The sequence below is a fragment of the Rhinolophus hipposideros genome (assembly GCF_964194185.1).
Source record: "Rhinolophus hipposideros genome assembly, chromosome: 7".
In the NCBI taxonomy this organism is placed as follows: Eukaryota; Metazoa; Chordata; class Mammalia; order Chiroptera; family Rhinolophidae; genus Rhinolophus; species Rhinolophus hipposideros.
This window is the reverse complement of record NC_138053.1, coordinates 12,035,231-12,059,076: the sequence shown is the minus strand read 5'-3', so window position 1 is coordinate 12,059,076 and position 23,846 is coordinate 12,035,231. Positions and strand designations below refer to the sequence as shown.

Sequence of the window (23,846 nt, the reverse complement as noted above, 5' to 3'; positions counted from 1 at the left end):
GATGTCAAAGCTCATGCTCTTTCCATTACACCAACTGGAGATGACCTAATGTGGAGCCATTAAAGAGTCTAGAAGGGGCATATTCAAATTTGCACTCAGTGACAAAACTGAGGATACTGAAAAGAATAGATTTGTGAGGAGACCATAGCCAGGCAGTGGTGAAGAAAAGACAGAGACAAGAAATATTTATGAGTTGGATTTGGTGGTTAATTAAATGGAAACGTAGTGTTCAAGACTGATCTCAAGTTTCATGTGACTGGATGCTCTGTGGTTACCCCAACTATCTTATATTTCAGTCATTAGATGTTAAGGGTGATTTACTTCCTATAGAAGGCTCTGTGCAGGCTCAATTTACCCCAAGTATGCTCTGGACTCTTCTCAATCTTGTAGTCCTTGGATATTATATCACATTCTTTAGCCATTTCTTAGAAATAAGTTTTCCTTCTTCCCAGTTTCCTGTTTCTGGGATTCCAAGGAGAAAATTTGGGATGACCATGTATTTTGTGTATGAAGATCTCATTTATTAACCTCAAGAACAGTTTAATATTTACATTTGGAGCTGTATGAGTGCAGGTCTCACCATGATTGTATGAATACATAGTAGTGACGGGCAATCCCTGATTCCTTTCAGGAGATCTTCAAAGTTGAAACTATTTGCATGATACTAACAGGTGACTGGCCTTTTCCACTATCATTCTTTCACAAGTTCACAGAAGTTTTCTGGATGTTACATAAAAGATTGAACACAGAGCAGGTCTGAGACTCCAGCTGTCCTCTATTAAGACAGACATGAAGGAGATTTGAGGAGAAAAGGAAACCCTGGAGAGAACCTCAAGGATAGCAGAATGCATTTCCCCCCAAGTCAGAGCGTGGAGAGTCAACTGTGTGAGTCCTACAAGCAGGGGAAGTCTGAGCCCTGTTCCACGAAAATGCTCTGAGAACGTGCTGGAATTAGAGAGTCTGGCTGTCTCCTACAAATGTGTCCTAGGCCCCTGCAATTGTTGGCTTCAATTTCTCAGAATGTGATATTATTGCTTTTTTGACTTTTATACCCAAGCATGTGACTTTTATATCAAAGTCAATGTTTAATTGCCTCACCTTTTCCCATGTCTCATTTCTCTCTGGTATGCTTATCTATTCATAAGGCCCAGAAAACTTTCTTGGAGATTAAAAGAATGTTAGAACTCTCTATGCATGAGCCCCTAATATTATATTTCAGTTACAGGCATACCTTGTTTAACTGTACTTTGCTTTATTGTACTTGCGGATATTACATTTTTTTATAAAGTGACGGTTTGTGGAAACCCTATATCAAGTAAATCTTTTGATGCCATTTTTCTAAGAACATTTGCTCACTCTGTGTGTCTGTATCACATTTGTGTGTCTGTGGGTAATTCTGGCAATATTTCAAACTTTTCATTATGTAAGTTATGATGATCTGTGATCAGTGATCTTTGATGTTACTATGATAATTGGTTGGGGACACCATCAATTGTGCCAATATAAGATAGCAAACTTAATTGATAAATGTGTGTGTTCTGACTGCTCCACCAACTGACCATTCTCCCATTTCTCTCCCTCTCCTTGGGCTTTCCTATTCCCTGAGACACAACAATATTAAAATTAGGCCAATTGATAACCTTACAATGGCCTCTAAGTGTTTAAGTGGAAGGAAGTGTTGCATGTCTCACTTTATTTGAATCAAAAGCTAGAAATGATTAACTCAATGAGGAAGGCGTGTCAAGAGGTAAAATAGGTCAGAAGCTAGGCCTCTTGTGCCAAACAGCCAGCTTGTAAATGCAAAGGAAAAGTTCTCGAGGGTAATTAAAAGTGTTACTCCAGTGAACACACAAATGATAAGGAAGTGAAACAGCCTTACTGCTGATATGGAGAAAGTTTCAGTGGTCTGGATAGAAGATTAAAGCAGCCACAACACTCCCTTAAGCCAAAACCTAATCCAGAGCAAGGCCCTAACTCTCATCAATTCTATGAAGGCTGAGAGAAGTAAGGAAGCTACAGAAGAAAAGTTGGAAGCTGGGAGAGGTTGGTTTGTGAGGTTTAAAGAAAGAAGCCATCTCCATAATGTAAAATGGAAGGTGAACGAGCAGGATGTGTTGATGTGAAAGCTGCAGTAATTTATCCAGATGTAGCTAAGATAATTAATGAAGGTCACTGCACTAAACAACAGACTTTCAATGTGGATGAAACAGCCTTATATTGGAAGAAGATGCCACCTAGGACTGTCATAGCTACATAGAGAGGAGAAGTCAATGCCTGCCTTGAAAGCTTCAAAGAACAGGCTGGCTCTCTTGTTAAAGTGTAACGTAGCTTGTGACTTTAAATTGAAGCCAGTGTTCATTTACCATTCCAAAACTCCTACCGTGTTTCCCCGAAAATAAGACCTAGTTGGACAATCAGCTCCAATGTGTCTTTCGGAGCAAAAATTAATATAAGACCCAGTCTTATTTTACTATAATATAATATATTTTACTATAAGATAAGACCTGGTCTTACATTAGTATTTGCTCCAAAAGACGCATTAGAGCTGATTGTCCAGCTAGGTCTTATTTTGGGGGAAACAAGGTAGGGCCCTTAAGAATTATGCTAACTCTACTCTGCCTGGGCTCTACAAAGGGAACAACACCTGGATGACAGCACATCTGTTTACAACATGGTTCACTGTTTACTGAATATTTTAAGCCTACTATTGAAACCAACTGCTCAGAAAAAAATGATCTCTTTCAAAATATTACTGACTGCTCATTGACAATGCACCTGGTCACCCAAGAACTCCGATGGAGATAATGAGATCAATGTTGTTTTCACACCTGGTAACATAGCATCCATTCTGCAGCCCATGAATCAGGAGTAATTTCCACTTTCAAGTCTTATAATTTAAGAAATACATTTTATAAGGTGATAGCTGTCACAGATAGCGATTTTTCTGATGGATCCGGGCAAAGTAAATTCAAAGCCTTCTGAACTTTGAGGGATTCAAGACTTCAGTAGAGGAAGTCAACTGCAGATGCAGAAGAAATAGCAAGAGAAGTCGAATTAGAAGTGGAGACTGGAGATTTGACTGAATTGCCGCAATTTCATGATAAACGTGGATGGATGAGAAGTTGCTTCTTATGGATGAGCAAAGAAGGTGCTTCCTGGAGATGAATGAAGATGCTGTGAAGACTATTAAAATGACAACAAAGGATTTAGAGTACAGGTAACCCCTGTATAACACGGCACTTCTATAACACGGTCTCGCTCTAACACGGTTCGAGAATTGGGGGAAACCCTCATACAACACGGCATCCTAGAACACGATTTCACTCTAACATGGTTTGAAAATTAAAGAAATCCCTGAACTACATGGAGCATAATAAGAGCTTTTAAGAGCAAAAGATATCTCATTTGAAATTTTTCATTCAAGCGCGGATGTCATATCGGATTTGACTGCAGAATTTTAAAATTTATTAGAATTTTAAATCCATTTTTTTTGTGGAGTATTAAGTTCAGCGGATGAAGACATCTTGTCAAAAAGAAAATGCCCTCGGTTAATGGTGCTTAGTAATAGTGATGATGAAGAAAACATTATTTAATACATATTAATATGTTATACTTTTGGTGAAAATTGCTTTAATAAAGAGATTTCTCTTAATTATAAAAATATAATAGTATGTTTTTTTAATTTTTGGAACCTAACCCCCTTTTTTGTAGTTCTTTGTTTCATATAACACGGATTCGCATAACACGGCATTTTTTAGGAACCTAAGGAACATGTTATACGGGAGTTACCTATATTACATAAACTTGGTTGATAAAACAGCAGTAATTGACTCCAATTTTAAATGAAGTTCTACTGTGGGTAAAGTACTATCAAATTACATTGCATGCTACAGAGAAATCCTTCTGAAAGGAAGAGTCAATCAATGTGGCAAACTTCATTGCTGTCTTATTTTTAAAAATCGCCACAGCCACCCATCCTTCAGCAACCACCACCCTGATCAGTCAGCAGCCATCAACACTGAGGCAACATCAACACAAGACTCTCCACCAACAAAAAGATTACAACTCACTGAAGGCTCAGATGGCAGGTAATATTTTTTAGCCACAAAGTACTTTAATTAAGGGGATGTACATTGTATTTTAGATGAAATGCTATTATACACTTAATAGACTACAGTATGATCATAACTTTTATATTCATTGGGAAAACAAAAAAAATTATGTGACTCACATAATTGTGATATTCATTTTATTGTGGTGGTCTGGAATTAAACCTGCAGTATCTCCAGGTATACCTGTATTGATTGATCTTTGGTAAATATTTCTTTGTTTTCACTCAGAGCTTAAATGTTCTCTCATTCCTCAGAGTCCCCTCACCCAAATTTGGTGGTGGTATGAGTTGAATTGTGTCCCCTTCAAATTCCAATGTTGAAGTCCTAACTCCCAGTATCTCAGAACATGACTTTTGTGGAAATAGGTTTGTTGCAAATATAACTAATTTAGATGGGGACATATTAGAGTAAGGTGGGCTCCTAGTCAAACATGGCTGGTGTCCTTCTGAAAGGTAGAAATTCAAACATAGAAATTCAGGATGAAAGTCATGTGAAGATGAAGACGGAGACCAGGGTGACGCTTCTACAAGCCAAAGAATGCTAAAGATTCCCAGACAATCACCAGAAGCTAAAGGAGAGACATAGAAGAGATTCTTTTTCATAGTCCTCAGAAGAGACCAACCCTACTGATAGCTTGATGTTGGAACTTCCAGTCTCTAGAACTGTGACAATAAATTTATGTTGTTTAAGCCACCCAGTTAAGCTGCTGTACTATTTTACAGCAGCCCATCGAACTCATACAGGGAGCAACTATGCTTCTAAATTATAGGCCCTTGGTGGTCTATTTTAAGATGTGTGTGAACCTAGAAATGGCTGGAAATAACTTGTTAAAGGCAGAAATATTAATAAACATAAAATTCTATTTTGTCTAGGATTGGGGTAGGATGAGAAATTTGTGTTTGTTTCTAGCTGTAAGGTTGAAATGAGACCAAACCAGTTCTCTGAACTAAATGTATCTTCAGACATAGGAGTTCCTGCCCATTCCATAAGTAGGATAGGTAATTTTTAAAGTGCTTGCCTCTGTTATTTATTGTTAAGGAATTTCATAGTTTGTAGTACTAGTTTAAGTCAGCTTGTGAAGTGTTTGGCACAAGGGAAGACTTAATTTTTAAATGAAGTCACTCTTCTCTGTAGCATCTCTACAAAGTTTGCCAACTCAGTTTGGTTTTGAGTGTTTCTGAGTGACCCTGGAAACCTATTCTGCAATGTTAATTGTTGTGTGTATGAGGGTAGATTGTGGAGGAGAAGATGTAGGAGAACAGACAATGAGAGGAGATAAACATGAAATTTTACATTACTTAGTGGGGAGGTGTTAATAATTATACTCTGTGATGCATTGGGTGAATGGTGAGGAAAAGAGAAGTTTTAAATGTATTTGTGGCTTAAACATATGGGTGAGTGGCTCCATTTATTGAGAAAGGGAAGTCGGGAGAAATATATATATGAGGGGTTCATTTTGAGTACATTAATATTTAGATGCCTACTTCCATTCAATATTAAGTAGATTTGCACATGCACGCGCACACACACGTATACACACACATACACACACACACCTGAAGCTAAGTGATTATATGTAAAAAATTGGGAGTCATAAACATGTAACTAGTGTTTAAACCACAGCACCTAATGAAATCAGCTAGAGAATGATTGTAGATAAAGGAGAGAGTTGGGTCCAGGACCAACTCTCAGGTTTCAATATTTAGAGGATTGGGAGAAAAGGAAACTCTAGCCAAGGAAACTGAGAATCAAGAAGAAATCCAGAGAATTGTGCACTGAAAGCAGAAAGAAGAGAGTGCTTTTTATTGAGAGGTTGAATAAGATGACCAGAAATTTGTTCATTGCATTTGGTAAAAAGAGAATAATAGGAACTTGACAAGATAAGCCTCAGTAGAGCAGTGGAGAGCAGAAGCCAACTAAAGAGAAGTCAGGAGAGGAATGCAATTCAGGGCAACACTTTTCCCAGCCTCTGGGGATCAGGGCGATGGTAGAGTGAGAGAATTCTGAGAATCTGAGACTCAGCCTCTCCAGGTGCCTCTACTTCCTAGTTAAATTAACCAATTATTTCTCTCTTTAATCTAAGCCAATTTCCATTGCGTTTCTATAACATAACTGAAATGGTCCTGACAAATAGAGGCATTAGTGACATACCCCAAACTCCAACTTAGTACCAAAGGAATGTCCTCTAGCCTTTTTCTTGATTGTAGCCATAAGAGAAAAGGAAAAAGAAGTCTCCCTGAAGTCAGATCACTGCACTGCCAGGGCAGGCTGACTAGTAGAATATGATGTTTGCAATGGCCTGCGGCAACTGTAAGTTGTTTCCCTTGTCTCTTTTTCTAAAAGGGAATTGTATTGTGATTGTCCCGTTTTTTCCTGTATTTTAGACATATTAGAGAGAGACGTTTTTAATGTGTCTTTAGCTGCCGTATCATGATAAGCCTCATCTGGATTTGAGTCAGGGAGGAAAGCACATAATTTGGAGACCAGAATGTGGGGCTAGATGCAGGAACTTGATGTGACTTTGGGCTGTCTCCTTTTGGGAGGTGGGTGAGTGCATTTTTTGATTTATGTACAATAGACGCACCATATTAGGTAGGAGCATGTACTTACCCAATGCAGGCACTTACGAACAGGAGAGTGTAATTGTGCTGAACACCCAGATGTGATATTTAATTGGCCTCTGTTTTTATGTCTACCATTTTTTGGAGAATTCTTCTCTTGGCTTCAATCTTGCAATACTTCTCTGGCTGTCAATCACAGTGTTCCTGGCCAGAGGGAATGACCTTTGAGAATGTGACCTAGTTCCAGTCAATATGCTATCCCATTTTGCTGACTGTAAAGACTGACCAAGGAGAGGGCATATGAACAAGGAGGGGCCAAATGCAGTCATTTTCAATTGGTTACTAGAGGTCAAGTTGTCTGACAGTTGAGGTCATGAACCTGGAAGGCGATAGGTAACATAGCCTGTGTGAAGACAGCTTACCTGTACTGGGAAATAATGAGGCCAAAACCAAGATATAGAGGTGAAAAGAGACCGAATACTATAGCTTCTTTTGAGTTTGTGGAATCTAGTGAGTGAAACAAAACTCTACTTCTGACTCCCCAATTATAAAAGTCAATAAATTTTTTGCTTTAAAAAAAAGTAAGAACCTGAAATCTCTGTAACTTTACTAACAATTGTCACCCCAATAAACTTTAATTTAAAAAAAAGAGTGAGAATATTGTAAGAAACTGACAACAGCACGAGTAGGCACTCATTTTACGATGTTTGAGTAGGAAAATCAGCATTGAAATGGGATGATTGGAGGAGGTGGTGGGGAGAGTTCAATGGACAGCTTTCATGCATGGGAATTACTATCACATATTTATATGCTAAATAGAATCATCCAGAAAGGGTGCTATGCTAGATAACACAGAAATGGATGGTGGATGTGATGTGTGTGCAGAAATTACGGAAGAAAACCTTTGTGACTGATAGAAAAGATGGGAATCAAAGCCCATGAAAGGGCCTTTGATAGTCAAAAGAATATCTTCTCCATTTGTTCAACAAGGATGCTTTCCTCTTCAAGTTACACAATCCAAATTAAAGTAATGTAGTAAGTCCAGCTACCATTGCACATAAGAGTTAAGTCCAGAGGTGGAACAGATCCAGGGTTCATTAATTCCATGACTCAAGAATGTCCTCAAGAACACAGTTATTAGCCATCCTTTGTTGTGCCATCCTCAGTGTTAACTGTGTCATACTTGTGAGATATCTGCAGGAATTTTAAGCATTATATTCAGTCAAAACATCCTGAGGAAAATGAATGTGCTTCCTCTTGCGTGTCTTTTTAAAAAATCTGTAAAAATCCTTCTCCTCAGGCTCTAGAGGCCTCTCTACTGGATTGCAGGGCTATGCCTAAAATACTCTTTTATACCTGGGAAAGAGACCAACATCACTGGCTTAGTTCAATTGTGATTCATTCCCTCGGACTGGACAAGGCCAAGCTCCCCTAACACATGGCTGCTAGCTAATCCAAACTGGCTGTCTGGTAGCCAGGGATAAATGGGCAAACAACTGTTGGGAAACAGATTAGCAGTGTCTGGTGCAGGAAGGTTTATGTATTGGCTGGTGGGAAGGTGAGGGAGTAGCCATCTGACAGCTATTTTTTCGGTGAATTATTGATGATGTGGTCGTTTGGGGTGGGGAGGTGGAATTTTTAAGACAGAGAAAGTATGATGTTTGAGAAAAGAGTAGCGAGTAATAAATAGTTATCTCAGAGAAGAGGAAAGTCAATTTATAAGGAGATAAATATAATATTTTGATTTCAAGGCATTGTTGAGTAGTTGTCTGAGATTTGTGTTCCTTAAAATTAAACCAGTCAATCCAATTTTTTTTTCTAACGTTCACTAATACATGGACGCTAACAATTTTCTTGACCACTGAGACCTAACTAGAAAGTCATTTTGTTTTTATGAAGGTAAATTCACATAACACACAATTAACTATTTTAAAGGATGTAATTCAGTGGCATTTAGTGTTTTCACAATGGTGTACAACCACCACCTCTCAAAAGTTTCAACACTTTCTCTTCACCCTAACATACTTTGTACCTATTAAGTAATCACTCCCCATAACCCACTCCTTCCATCCTTGACCATCACTAATCTGCTTTCTGTCTCCATGGGTTACCTATTTTGGATATTTCATATGAAAGGAATCATACAATATATGACCTTTTGTGTCTGGCTTCTTTCACTTAACGTCATGTTTTTGAGGTTCATCCAAGTTATAGCAAGTATCAGTATTTCATTCCTTTTTATGGCCAGATAATACTCCATTGTGTGTATACAACATGAGTTGTTTATCCATTCATCTCTTGATGGATTTTTGGTTTCTACCTTTAGGTACTATGAATAATGCTTCTATAAGCATTAATATACAAGTTTCTGTGTGGATATATGTTTTCTTTTTTGGGGGGTACATACTTAGGAATGGAATTATTGGACTATATTGTAATTCTATTTCTTAACTTTTTGATGAACCACTCAACTGTTTTCCATTATAGCAGTATCATTTTACATTCCTACAAGCAATGTACAACGGTTCCTACTTCTCCACATTTTCACCAACACTTTTTATTTTCCATTTTTTTAATTATAGCTACCATAGTGACTGTGAAGTAGAATCTCACTGTGGTTATGGTTTGCATTTCCTTAATTAATGACCAATGATGCTGACTATTTTTAAAATTAAGAAACATTTACGATTTTTAAAATAAAATTATTAATCAAAATTGCAAAAGTAGATTTATAAAGCTCTGTATCAATAACAAAATGGGAAGTAAATTAAACATTCCAAAGATATATTAAAAGGTTTCAAAGCAATATACACGAAGCTAAAAATCTATAGTTAAACAATGATTAACAGATTATATTCATTCCTCAATTTTCCCAATAAATTCTGTTAAACAACAGATTATATTCATTCCTCAATTTTCCCAATAAATTCTTCTGTATATTTGTCTTTCTCCTTTTCAAATTGTCCAGATTTGGAATTGCATTCAAGAATGTTTTTCTGGTCTTTGTCCACTTTAGCCTGGTTATAATCACCTGGCTTTGGTGAATGCCCATGTGGACAGTTGTGCTCTTAGCCATCTTGTACTGTGCATGCCTGATGTAGGTGACACATTTCTTTCTGTACAGCTGGTTTATCTTGACGATTTGCCGACATTTGTAGTGTCCTCAAGCCACCTGGACCTCATCACCTTGGTAGAGGGGCATGAGCAGACGTTGTGCTTCTGCCATAGCTTCTTGAAGAGCAGGGATGACATGATCTTCTGTACATATGTGAGGGGACATTAAAGTGAGATTTGTAGTTATTGCTGCCTTTCGAGATAAGGAAGGTGTCAAACTTCATGGTGACATCTCCCTGGCACTAGGAGGGTAGGCTCATGAACATCTTCTCACATGTGTATTGGCTATTTATATACTTTCTTTGGAGAAATGTCTATTCAAGTCCTCTGCACATTTTTTAACTGGATTGTATTTTTGCTGTTGGATGATAAGAGTTCTTTATATATTCTGGATACTAAATCCTTACCAGATATATGATTTGTAAATATTTTCCCTCATGTATAGGTTATCTTTTCACTTTCTTAATAATGTCCTTTGTTGCACAAACTTTTTTAGTTTTGATGAAGTCCAATTTAACTGTTTTTTATTTTGTTTCTCATGCTTTTAGTGTCAAAGAATCTACTGCCAAATCTGAGGACTTGAAGTTTTTCCCTGCTTTCTTCTAAAAGTTTTATAGTTTTTGCTCTTATAGTTAGTTCCATGTTGAGTTAATTTTTGTTAATGGAGTGAGATAGGGTACAACTTCATTATTTTGCATGTGGTTATCCAGCTGTCCCAAAACCATTTGTTGAAGAGACACTGCAACTATTAAATGGTCCTGGCACTGTTGTTGAAAATCAACTGGCCATAGATGTTTTGTTTCTTTCTGAACTCTCAATTCTATTCCATTGGTCTATGTGTCTATCTTTATGCCAGTATGACAATATATTGAGTACTGTCACTTTCTAGAATATTTTGAGATTGGAAAGTGTAAGTCCTCCAACTTTGTTCTTCTTTTAAAAGATTGCTTTGGCTATTCTGGGTCCTTGAGATTCCACACAAGTTTGAGGACTGGCTTTTCCATTTCTGCAAAGAAAGTCAGTGTAATTTTAATAAGGACTATATTACATCTGTAGTTTGCTATGGCGAGTATTGCCATCTTAACAGTACTAAGTTTTGTAATCCATGAACATGGGATATCTTTCCATTTATTTAGGTTGCCTTTAATTTCCTTCAGCAATGTTTTGTAGTTTTCAGTGTATCACTCCTTTACCTCCTTGGTTAAATTTATTCCTTGGTAATTCATTACTTTGGATGCTAGTGTGGATAGAATTGTTTTCTTTATAGGCATACCTTGTTTATTGTGCTTTGCTTTATTGCATTTTGCAGATATTACATTTGTTTACAAATTGAAGTCTTGTAGCAAGCCTGTGTCAAACAAGTCTACTGGTACTATTTTCCCAATAGCATTTGTATATTTTGTGTCTCTTTGTCACATTTTGGTAATCCTCACAATATTTCAAATTTTTTCATTATTATTTTATTTGCCATGGTGATTTGTGACCAGTGATCTTTGATGTTACTATTGTAATTATTTTGAGTCGCCATGAACCATGCCCACATAAGATGACAAATTTAATCATTAAATATTGTGTGTGTTCTGACTGTTCCACCAACCAGCTGTTCCCCTATCTTTCTCCCTTTGTTGGGGTCTCCCTATTCCCTGAGACACAACAATATTGAAATTAGGCCCATTAATAATTCTACACTGGCCTCTAAGTGTTCAAGTGAAAGGAAGAGCCACACATCTATTCCTAGTGACGATGTTGTGAAGATTACTGAAATGATGACAAAGGATTTAGAGTACTACACAAACAGTTGATAAAGCAGCAGTAATGGACTCCAATTTTGAAAGAAGTTCTACTGTGGGTCAAATGCTATCAAACAGCATCTCATGTTACAGAGAAATCCTCAGGAAAGGAAGAGTCAATCATGTGGCAAATTTCATTGCTGTCTTATTTTAAGAAATTGCCACAGGCACCAACGATCAAAATAGAGGCAACATTGAGGCAAGACTCTTCATCAGCAGAGTGACTATAACTCGCTGAAGGCTCAGATGGCAATTAGTGTTTTTTAGCAGTAAAGTACTTTTTAATTAAGGTATACATATTTGATTTTTAGACATATGCTATTGCACACTTAAAAGACTACAATATAATGTAAACATAACTTTTATATGCATTGGGAAACCAAAAAAAAAAAAATGCATGACTTATTTTATTGTGATATTTGCTTTATTGTGGTGATCTGGAACCAAACCTGCGATATCTCCAAATATGCCTGTATTTCCTTTTTGGATTGCTCATTGCTGGTTGTATTAATTATGCCTTTCATTTTCTGTAGTTCAGATGATTTCACATCTGGGGCCTTGTTGACCCTGGAGAGTGCCTCCCCTAGTGCTAGCCAATTCCTAGAGAGAGTAAATGATTTGCCTGCATGCCTTTCATATGCAAATTATCAATCCAAAGTCCACACCCCCACCACTGTTTCTATCATGCTGTCACACAGGACCACTGTTTTCCTGCCCTAATCACTATAGGTCTGGGCACCAGACAACTAGGTTCAAACCCAATATGCTCTAGAACCCACTGAAGTCATTCAAATTAGCCAGTCCTAATCCTCCTTATCCTGATTTACCCCTTCCTTCCCACAAAAACTAAAATAAATGCTCTTGCCCACATTTTCCCCTTTCTTCCTTTACCTCCTGTCACATAGTAATTCCCCATGTGACACTCCCCACTAAGTATGGCGCCCATGGTGTAGCATGAGCACCCCCCCCCCCACCGAACTGTCAGTAACAAACAATCTTTTCAATGGCAATCACCTTCTGATCTGTTGGCCTCACTACACCTGAATAATAATAAAACGCACATTTTAAAACACTGGTGTATACCAACACAAACTGATTTTTTGTGTTTAGCTTGTACTCTGAAACTTTACTGAATTCATTTATTAGCTCTAGCAGTTTTTTTGTGGATTGTTTGAAATTTTGTATATAATCATATCTTCAAACAGAGATAGTTTTATTTCATTTCCAATTTAGATATCTTGTTTTTCTTTTTCTTGCCTAATTGCTCTGGGTAGGAATTATAGTACAAGGTTGAATAACAGTGGAGAAAGCAGGCATCCTTATCTTGTTCCATATTTAGGGGGAAAGCTATCCACTTTCACCATTGTATGAGGTTAGCTGTGGGTTTTTCATAAATGCCCTTTATCATGTTGAGGAAAGTTTTCTTCCATTTCTAGTTTGTTGCATGTTTTTATCATGTTGAATATTGTCAAATATTTTTTCTGCACCTATTGAGACAATTCTGTTGTATTTCCCCTTCATTCTATTTATATGGTGTATTACAGTAACTGATTATTTTTCTTAGTGTTGAACCACCCTTACATCCCTGGGATAAATCCCACTTGATTACTGTGTATTTACTCTTTTTAATGTACTGTTGGACCCAGTTTTCTAGTATTTTGTTGAGGAGTTTTATATCGATATTCATAAGAAATGTTGGTCTATAGTTGTTTTTTCTTATAATATCTTTACCTGACTTTGGTGTTAAGATAATGTGTTAGGAAGTGTTCCTTCCTCTTCTATTTTTTGGATCAGTTTCAGTGGGATTAGTTGAGTGGGATAATTGTTCTTGAAATATTTGGTGAAGTCATCTGATCCTAGATTTAGTTGGGAGAGGTTCTTTTTATTACTGATGTAATTTCTTCCTGTAGATCTCTGGAGATTTTCTATTGTTTTCTTCAATCAGTTTTGGTAATTTGTATGTTTCTAGGAATTTGTCCATCTCATCTACATAATCTAATTTGTTGGCATCTAATTGTTCTTAGTATAGAGCACTTCATCCTAAAACATCAGACTATACATTCTTTTCGAGTGTACATGGAACATTCTCAAGGATAAACCATATATTGGGACATAAAATCAGCCTCAGCAAATTTCAGAAGATTGAAATCATACCAAGCATATTCTCTGATCACAAGGCTTTGAAATTGGATATCAACTGTGAAAAGAAAGCAGGAAAAAAACAGAAATACATGGAGATTAAACAACATACTTTTAAAGAACAACTGGGTCAAAGACGAAATTAGAGGAGAGATCAAAAGATACATAGAAACAAATGACAATGAAAATACATCCTACCTAAATTTTGGGGATGCAGCGAAAGCAGTTTTAAGAGGGAAATTTATATCATTACAGGCCTATCTCAAGAAACAAGAAAAATCCCAAATAAATAACTTCATGTTACACCTTAAAGAACTAGAAAAAGAAGAACAAGTGAAACCCAAGGTCAGCAGAAGAAAGGAAATAACAAAAATCAGAGCAGAACTAAATGAAATAGAGTATTCTCATAATCCTTTTAATTTCTGTAAGGTTGGTAGTAATGTCCCCACAATTTTGGTTTCATGGATTCTCTACTGTTTTCTTATTCTGTTTTGTTTATTTCTTCTTTAGTCTTGATTATTTCCTCCCTCTACAAGCATCAGTTATTCTTTTTCTTGTTCTTCAAGGTGTAAAGTTAAGTCATTGATTTGACATATTTCTTCTATTTTAACATAGGTGTTTTCAGCTATAAATTTTCCTCTGGTACTGTCTTCACTGCATCCCCTAAGTTTGGGTATGTTATGCTGTGTGTGTGTATTTTCTAATTTCCCTCATGATTTCTTCTTTGACCCATTGGTTCTTTAAGAATGTGCTGTGTATTTCCATTTATTTTCAAATTTTTCAGTTTTCCTTTTGTTACTGATTTCTAGCTTCATTTCATTGTGGTCAAAAAAAGATACTTTTGTATAACTTCAATCCTTTTACATTTATTGAGAATTATTTTATGGCCTAATGTATGGTCTATGCTGGAGAATGTTCCATGTCCACTTGAGGAGATTGAGTATTCTGATGTTGTTGGATGGATTGTCCTGCAGACATCTGGTAGGTCTAGTTGGTTTGTAGTATTGTTCAAGTTTATTTCCTTCTTGATATGTCTAGATGTTCTATCCATTATTAAAACTGAAGTCTCTAATTATTACTATTTATTACTGGCTACTTCTCCCTTAAATTCTGTCAATAATTTTTTTCATATATTTGGGGGAATCTGTTCTTTGGTGCATATATTTTAATGTTTGGTAAATATACCTTTTTATTAATATATAATATCCTTTCGTGTATTTTGTAATAGTTTTGACTTACATTTATTTTTTCTGATGTGAGTATAGTCACTTCAGCTCTCTTTTGCCTATTGTTTGCATGAAATATATTTTTCTAGCCTCTCATTTTCAACCTATTTCTTTGAATCTCAAGTTAGTTTCTTCGTAAGCAGCATATAGCTGGATCACATTTTTTTTTTAATCCATTCTGCTAGTCTCTAACATTTAATTGGTGAGTCTAATCCACTTACATTTAAAGTACTACTGATAATAAAGGACATATTTCTGCTACTTTGCTTTTGTTTTCTATATGTCATATATCACTTTGTCCTCAATTCCTCCAGTGTTGTCTTCTTTTGTGTTTGATTTTTTCCTAGTGTACCATTTTTATTAGCTTTTACTCTTCTGCATCTTTTTCAGTTATTTGTTCCTATAATGTGTGCTTGGTAGTGTCCCATAGGTCCCTTAGGCTCAGTTCATTTCCTTCTTTTGTTTTTTTCTCTTTCTGCTCCTCAGACTGTATATTTTCAATTGTCCTATATTCAAGTTTTCTGAATCTTTTATCTGCCTGCTTACACCTGCTATGGAACTATTCTAGTGAATTTTTCATTTCAACTATTTTTCTTCTCAATTCCAGAATTTCTACTTGGCTTCTTTTCATAATTTCTATTCCTTTATTCATATGCCTTACCTGCTCATACATCATTTTTCTGATTTCCTTTACTCCTTTGCCCATGGTTTATTTCAGCTCTTTGAATATATTTAAAATAATTTAAAGTATTTGTTCAGTAAGTCCAAAATTCTAAAATCTGAGTTTCCTCAAGGATGATTTTTATCAATCTTTCTTTCTTTCTTTCTTTCTTTCTTTCTTTCTTTCTTTCTTTCTTTCTTTCTTTCTTTCTTTCTTTCTTTCTTTCTTTCTTTCTCTCCTCCTCTCTCTCTCCTTCCCTCCTTCCCTTTTTGTAAATGGGTAATACTTTACTTTGTAAGCATTGTAATTCTTTTGTTGAAAACTAGACATTTTGAATATTGTAATGTGGTAACTCTGGAAATTAGATTCTTCATCGTTCCCCCAAGAATTGCTGTTGTTTCTTGTTAAGGGCTGCAGTTATATATATTTTTAGTTACTTTTCCAAACGAATTTTACAAAGACTATATATATTTCTTGTCATGTCTGGTCACCAAAGTCTCCTGTTCCATTATCTCTGCAGTTAGCCAGTGACCTGACAGAAATTTTCTTACACGCCAGTCTCTTTTCTCATCAAATACTTCCATGGATATTATAAGTGTTCTGCTAGACTCCAGAGTTCTGAAATGGTTGGTTCTGACAGTTCTTGCCAGCTCAATACCATGTTTCCTTGAAAATAAAAAAAAGTTCTTATACTAATTTTTGCTCCAAAAGATGCATTAGGGCACATTTTCAGGGGATGTCTTATTTTTTCATGTACAACAATCTACATTTATTCAAATACAGTCATGTCATCTTCTTCTGGAACATAGTCATAACATACTAAATGCTTCCATCTGGCTGATGATCTTAACTGGGGCTTATTTTGGGTGTAGGGCTTATTTTCAGGAAAACACGGTAGTTCTTTAAGTGGAAGGACCAATTTCTGGAGCTTCCCACTCTGCCATGTTCTGTGAAGTTCAAGTCATTTTGTTTTAACAATAACCTTGAATACACTTCTAAAATATAGCAGTACTCTTTCTTGACTGCATCAATAAATTGTACAATGGATACAGTTTATCTTTCTTTGACGTTTAACTCTATTGCAATACCTTTATGATGATCTTTATTGAACATTGGGGTACGTATCGAAAGTTGAATTTTTTGAGTGGATGTACACTTCAAGTGTATGACATGAAAGTTGGCTCCTTGTTTTACATAATTCTAAGACAAATGTTCATCCTTGTTAAATTACCTCTTTCCTGCAAACTTGTTAGGACCAGGGGCAGCGGAAAGGAGGTCTGGTCTTCAAAAGGAGTCAAAGGTAGAATATCAGCCTCTCAGCATCATGTAAACTATATACCCAGCAAAGGTGACTAATTAGGATACATAAAAATTGACTGTTTAAAGACTAGATGCATTTCTACTCCCTTTTTGTAAGCAAATACTTGACACTAAATAGGACTGAGCTTTTGTTTCTATGATTTTTCAAAACAGTTACTCTGTAAAACAAAGTAGTTCTTATGAAAAAAGTAATTCAGAAAAGGGAAAAAGAGCAAGCAATGCCCAAGGTCCCCAGAGTTTTAAAATGCAATTGTAATATTTTGTAGATGCTAACTTGGGTTTTCTCTCACTTATTTTGATGCCTAGCTTTCTATCCCATAATTTGAATTTGAATTTAGGCAGCATTCCTAAGAGCATCCTGAATTAAAAATCAGACTTTGAAAAGTTCTAAATCCCCCATCAAAACAATGGAGTGAATTCAAAATGGCCCTTAACATTGTGACTTCATAGTAAAACACAACCTTTTATGTGGTGCTTAAATTAAAAAAAAAAGAAATGCAAATGTATAAGCTTTATTTTATTTTATTTTATTTTATTTTATTTTCCTCTCATCTCTTTTCTCTCCTTTCCTTTTGGATTATCAGGATTATTTGACGAGCCATTTTCAAAGGGGTTGGGGAAATATTAATTTTCCTTTGTTCAAAATGGATAAATATTGATTTTTTTATGCCCCAATGTATCCACATAAGGAGGAAATAATATTCCTCTATCCTGCTTTTGTGAGGTGATGACACATAAGAGAATTAAGACTCATAGTTTAAAAAGTTAATAAGTGGAATGATCTTAGCAAAGATTGCTACTGGCCAATTTGATTGTGTCTTGTTGAAAGTTTTGACAGAACTCTCTATTCATCCTTCTGGACAATTTACAATCTAGTTTGAATCTATATGACTGGAGAACTACCCTGTGAAAATATAGAAAGGTAGCAAAGTAAAGTCCTACTATATGTATCAAGGTCATCGTGTCAGTGAATTGTGGGGGTTAAGACTAAAACACAGCTCTCCTGACTCCAAGTCAAGGTTTCTTTGTTTATTTGTTTTTATTCTAGAGAAAGTGTCTTTCTTTCTTTCTTTCTTTCTTTCTTTCTTTCTTTCTTTCTTTCTTTCTTTCTTTCTTTCTTTCTTTCTTTCTTTCTTTCTTTCTTTCTTTCTTTCCTTCCTTCCTTCCTTCCTTCCTTCCTTCCTTCCTTCCTTCCTTCCTTCCTTCCTTCCTTCCTTTCTTTCTTTCTCTTTGTTTTATTACTTTCAAGTATACAGGACAAGGTTTCTTAGAGTTAAGCTAAACCTAAGATAAGCATATCTGAGTCAAAGGGATATTCAGACAGAAACCCCTGACAGGAGGAGAGAAAACAGATGGGATTGATATCTATATAAAAAGGAAGCAAGATGGTAGGATAGTGTTCTCAGGTCTTAGAAACAAAATTTCCTTTAGGTAAATAAGTAAGCATGCTGAGAAATAATGCTGAAGGCCATATAACAAGAGGGGAAAATAATCATAGGTCTCATCTTTGCAGGCAGCCTCAGAGTTAGGTTTTGGATATGATATGGAAGTCAGAGTTGGAGGCACACCAGTATAGATTTAACTCCAACCTCTTCTTAGCTGTGGGCAAGCTAATTCACCCCAAAAAGAGCTTAGCTCCTCAATCTTTAAAACAATGATAATAATAAAAAATATAAACAAAATTCCTTGTAGGGTTTTGAGCAATAGAAGAAGGTAACTTAAATATAGATAGCACCCAGCAGGTAGCTACTAAATAAATGTTAGTTACTGCTGTTTTTCCATAGACTTTATACTCACTCGTGGTCAAGAGCATGGAATTTTGGAATCAGACAGTGTATCAGTGGAGTGTTTATAGTATCAAGTAATAAAAAACTCAATTCCTAAACAATAAGGAAATATTATCTCACTAAGTATAAGTCTCAAGATAGGACATGCTTCAAAATTGTTTGATGAAACATTTCAATAATGTCAATAAGACCCAGGTGTTTTCTGTCGTCTACTCTTCCACTCAGAGTGTGGCTTTATCACAGAAGCAGTTTCCTGATGTTAGTGACAGTACAGTAACAGACAGTTAGGCTACAGTAACAGTCATATCTGGTAGATAAGAAAGAGTGCTTCTTCAAATCATCAGACTTCCTCCTTTGTAGTGTGAGTGGTCAAATTAGATCACATCTTCTCATTCAATAACTGTTGCTAAAGAAAAGCCAGGCTCTGATTGGTTTAAGCCTTGATTCCTGAGCCAATCAGCGGCAAAGAGGATGGCACTGTCATGATTATCAGGCCTCATTTCTTGAGCTGGGGTCAAATTTGGGTTTATGGAGTCAGATTCAATGCCCACTACTGAAAGCTTGGGTTCTGACACTTACTTGTCATGTCCCTGGGCAAGTTATACAAGCATATTGAACTTATTGAATTTCCTCATGAGCAACATGGGTATGAAGCTGAATTGAGATAAATAAACATGAAAACAAAAGGTTCTACAGAATGCCTGGTATTCTGTATACAAATACAGACCCAGTAAATGTTAATTATTATTAATAGTAATAATATTATATAATATTATATATTATATAATATAATAATATAATTATATAATTATTACTATTCATCTATACACTTTCATATTATGTAACAGTTTAAAAATGTATAGATAAATATTGAGATAAATAAACATGAAAACGAAAGGTTCTACAGAATGCCTGGTATTCTGTTTACAAAATACAAACCCAGTAAATGTTAATTATTATTAATATTATTATTCATCTATACACTTTGATATTATGTAATAGTTTAAAAATGTATAGTAAAGTGTGAGGTTTTTGAAACTTTGGCATATACTTTTAATCAATTCCTTTATAAGAAGTTATTAATCTCTGAATTTCAAGACATGCATATATGTCATATAAATTTATCTCTTGTTCAACCCAAATGGGTATCTGCCTTAAGATTTTATATACGTATATATACGTATATATATGTCTATGTATATATATAAACATAAAATTTGGGTTTTATATATACATATATGTGCATATATACACATGTGCATGTATATATACACATGCATACACGTGTGTGTGTGTATTTGTGTGTGTGTGTATGTTTTTTTAGAAAAAAAACACACCAATATATTACAAAGACAGATACAAACCCACTTGGTCCCATATATATCTACCCAGGGTGCCAAAAAAATGTATACACATGACTTGTAGTCATCTTTTGTTACCGGTATATATTGACTACTACAATTTTAATAGTTTTTTTCCTTTCTTAAAATGTGTAACTATGTGGTCTCATCTCTTCCTTAGATTATCTTAATTATGAAAAATAAATAAAATCAAGATTATTTTCTTATCTCTCTATACTAATCATTTGTCATACGAGGAATATTCCAGAAGCCATTTTCATATTTAATAGATATTGATGGAGGTGGTTCATTTATAAATTGGACCTTTAAAAGAAACTTTTAAAAAGTCACTGTACTTACATACCCTGACAAGCAAATGTCTTTAGCTTTCAGCCTCGGAAGGAACAAAATCAAAACTGCTCGAACAAGTTTCCTGGCTAGAGGAAAAGCTACAGTCTCTGAACCATAAGGAGGACAGTAGGGAATCATATGAAAAAATGGTTCTTGCAAAAGATCAGGTATGTAGTAGAAGAAATATCATCTTTATTTTACAAGTTACCCAAACTTACAGGAACTGATAATTCTGCAGTCAATACTGGCTGGGTTGGAAGTTCAAATTTAAGTTCAAGATGGTAAATAACAATTTTGTATTTGCTAAATGTTATTATATATCTGATGAATAGTCACATACAAAAATTAATTTTGTCAGTAATATTTTTAAAGTTTGTTTGATCTGTATCCTTTTGAACCATATTAGCTGAATATTCTATTTATTTTGTAAGTTGTATTGACTGTACAAATTTTTCTTAGTTTTCAGGGTTAGATTTAATCAAGGAATGGTTTCTACGTAGTAAAACAAGTGGATCAGAAAATTTGGCATATGCTTTCAATCAATCCCTTTATAAGAAGTTATTAATGTCTGATTTCAAGACATTTATATATGTGTCATATAAATTTGTCTTTTATTCAACCCAAATAGGTATCTGCCTTAGGATTTTATATATATATATATATATAATTATATACATGATTATATATATAGGATTATATATATACACACTATATTTATGTGTGTATATATATATGTGTATATATATAAATATATATATGTATTTATACAATATATGGATTTTATATATATACATATGTGTATATATACACATATATGCGTAAATATATATAGATAGATAGATTTTTTTAAGAAAAACATACCCATATATTACAAAGACAGATACAAACCCACTTGTTCCCATATATATCTACCTGGGGTGCCAAAAAACTGTATACACATGACTTGTATTCATCTTTTGTTACCAGTATATATTGACTATTACAATTTTAATATAGTTTTTTCCTTTCTTAAAATGCGAATACATTTTTTTGGCACCCTCTGTATATAGAATGTAAAGTGAATTAGTATTACCCATAGTACATCAGCAAACATTATTTTTTCCAGTCATTTCCTAATTCTTAACACATTCATGTACTTTGTTCTTGGGCTCTTCCATAGAATAGAGGAGAGATACAGATGGAAGCAATGATTTCTTTAATGATGATTTTTAAAATCTGTAGCAGAGATAACGCCATTCACAAGATTTGAGAACTGGTACACATTCATATCTGGAATACTTTGAATGTGTAAAAGTAAGAGTTATATACTTTGTTTCTAAACTTTTCTCTTTTTCAGTGCATTGAGAAATTACAAGCTGAAGTGAAAGCCTCCCAGGAGCAACTTACAACCCATGTAAGTGTTTTTCTCCTGTTTTCATTCCTTAATTTATATCATTGTCACCCTGAACAGGAACAGGAAATTTTCAGAAGTTATAACTGTGGTCTTTCTGCTATAAACCAAACCACAAGGCTAAGAATCACTATTTTTACTGCCTCCACTGAGTGGCTTTCCATAAAAGAATTCTGATTTATGTTGATGATAAAAATTACAGAACTGAGCTCTTCTATATAACCAGATGGTCTAATTAGGTATCATCAGGATAAGAGAATTGGAAGATGAACGAAGCGTAGAAAGACAAGGAAGCCAGGCTAGTTTGGTGAATGAATGGAAGTGGAAATGATAGAAACATTGAATATAGGCCTAGAGCAGTTCTTCTTAAACTTAAGCATAGCAAAAATTACCTGCAACACTTAAAAACACATTGCCTAGAGATTCTGTTTCCTTTATATCTACAGTAGAACCCGAGAATTTGCCCTTGTAGGTGATGCTAGCTAGATTCAGGTAATGTTGATGCTGCCAGTCTTTGGACTATTTCAAGCAGCACTGTTTGATATACATCATTCTGCCTCAATCTTGTGACTTTTAGGCAACTGATCATATAAACAAACCAGACATAGAATTGCCCATTTTCTGCTGCACGTGCTCCCCTGAAAGAGACCCTGTGAATTTCTAGGGTAAATTTCACTGATACTTTAACCTGTCTTTGCTCAGAGAACAACTAATGAGCCTCTCCTGACACAACGTCGTGCTGTACTGACAGGCGTAGACTAGTCAGGGCGCCGCCACCAGTCCTTCCCAAAGATCTGATCAGCTCTGATGCTTTAAGTGTTTCCTCACAGACTTGCTCCCCATCCTTTGTGATCTCCTCCATCTACACCTTGGGTTCCAGGCGTTGACTTCTTGATTAAGCCCTTGCCAGTCGTGTGAAGTGGCCGATTTGAGCAAAACAAAGTCCTCAGAGCAATCAGATCTGAGAGGCTGCAGTCCAGAAGGCCTGCAGAAAAAACTCTGCAAAATAATAAATTCTAGTCATCCTTTGGGGGTTTGAAATGAGCTGATCCAGATAAAATCACAGTTATTGTCCCAGTTTTGTGCTGGGATAGAGAAAAGCTAATTTGCTGTGGCAGTTAGCAGAACATTTAACTCTAAATTCAAAATCTCTTTTGACCTTGTACATTCAATTGACTGACACTTAAAATGGCCGAGGCCTGCCTTTGTGACACTGTGATATATTCAGACAGAAGTATATCTCATTAGTCCAGTATCCTGTCACAGATGCCTCTCCCCCAGCCTGCCTCTGAGGGTGCCAAATAATGACTATTGTCAGAGGATATCTCCTCATGCCAGATTGATACCTACAGCCGTATGCCCAGGGGGTTTTAGCTCAGAATGTTTTGGAAAGAGCAAATAATTTACTAAGGTTCTGATAATAACTTCCAGCATCTCTTCATGAAAAACCGATGAAAAAACGGAGTCATGTGTGCCTTAGGGAAATTCCTGTGGTGTCTTCTTCCCTTGCTGAGGTTCTGTGAATTCTATGCCTGTACCAGGCTTGTCTGAACATGGATTGCTTCCTTGTATTAGGGTATGATACCAACGACTGAGATTTCTCTTACGTAATTTTTCAATGTTCAGGTTTTAATATAGCCGTGCAATCATCAGAGTTTTACTTCAAGTGATCAAGAATATTTAAATAAAAATATTAGGTTGGTGCAAAAGTAATTGTGTTTTTAAGAATTATTTTTAACCTTTTAAATTGCAATTACTTTTGCACCAACCTAATCATATTAATAATAGTGTTTATTGAGAGTGAATTATGAGTCTACTATGTGGTAGGTACTTCATAGATTATCTGTTTTAAATCTCAATACAACTCAGCAAGGTGGGTACTATTTTTCAGAGAAGCAAACTGAGACTTAGAGATTCAATCACTTGTCACACGTCAGTTCTGAAACTCGTGTTTTTGCTGTCACAACTGGCTGCCTCTCCAAATTATATTCTCTACGTGCCATTTGAGGTATCAAACAGTGTTTACAAAAGTTTCTCCTCAATTTTCTCTCTCTC

General features: G+C 35.5%; 1 protein-coding gene across 1 annotated transcript in view; it reads left to right on the top strand.

Annotated features, from left to right (window-relative positions):
* Positions 1–23,846, top strand: part of CCDC192 (coiled-coil domain containing 192) — a gene marked incomplete at both ends in the record, with an annotated part of 197,527 nt that overhangs the window by 51,716 nt on the left and 121,965 nt on the right. The window contains 2 exons of the mRNA XM_081053803.1: positions 20,437–20,568; positions 21,738–21,794. Coding sequence (XP_080909929.1) covers positions 20,437–20,568; positions 21,738–21,794 — 189 coding nt within the window. The remainder of the gene's footprint in view (positions 1–20,436; positions 20,569–21,737; positions 21,795–23,846) is intronic.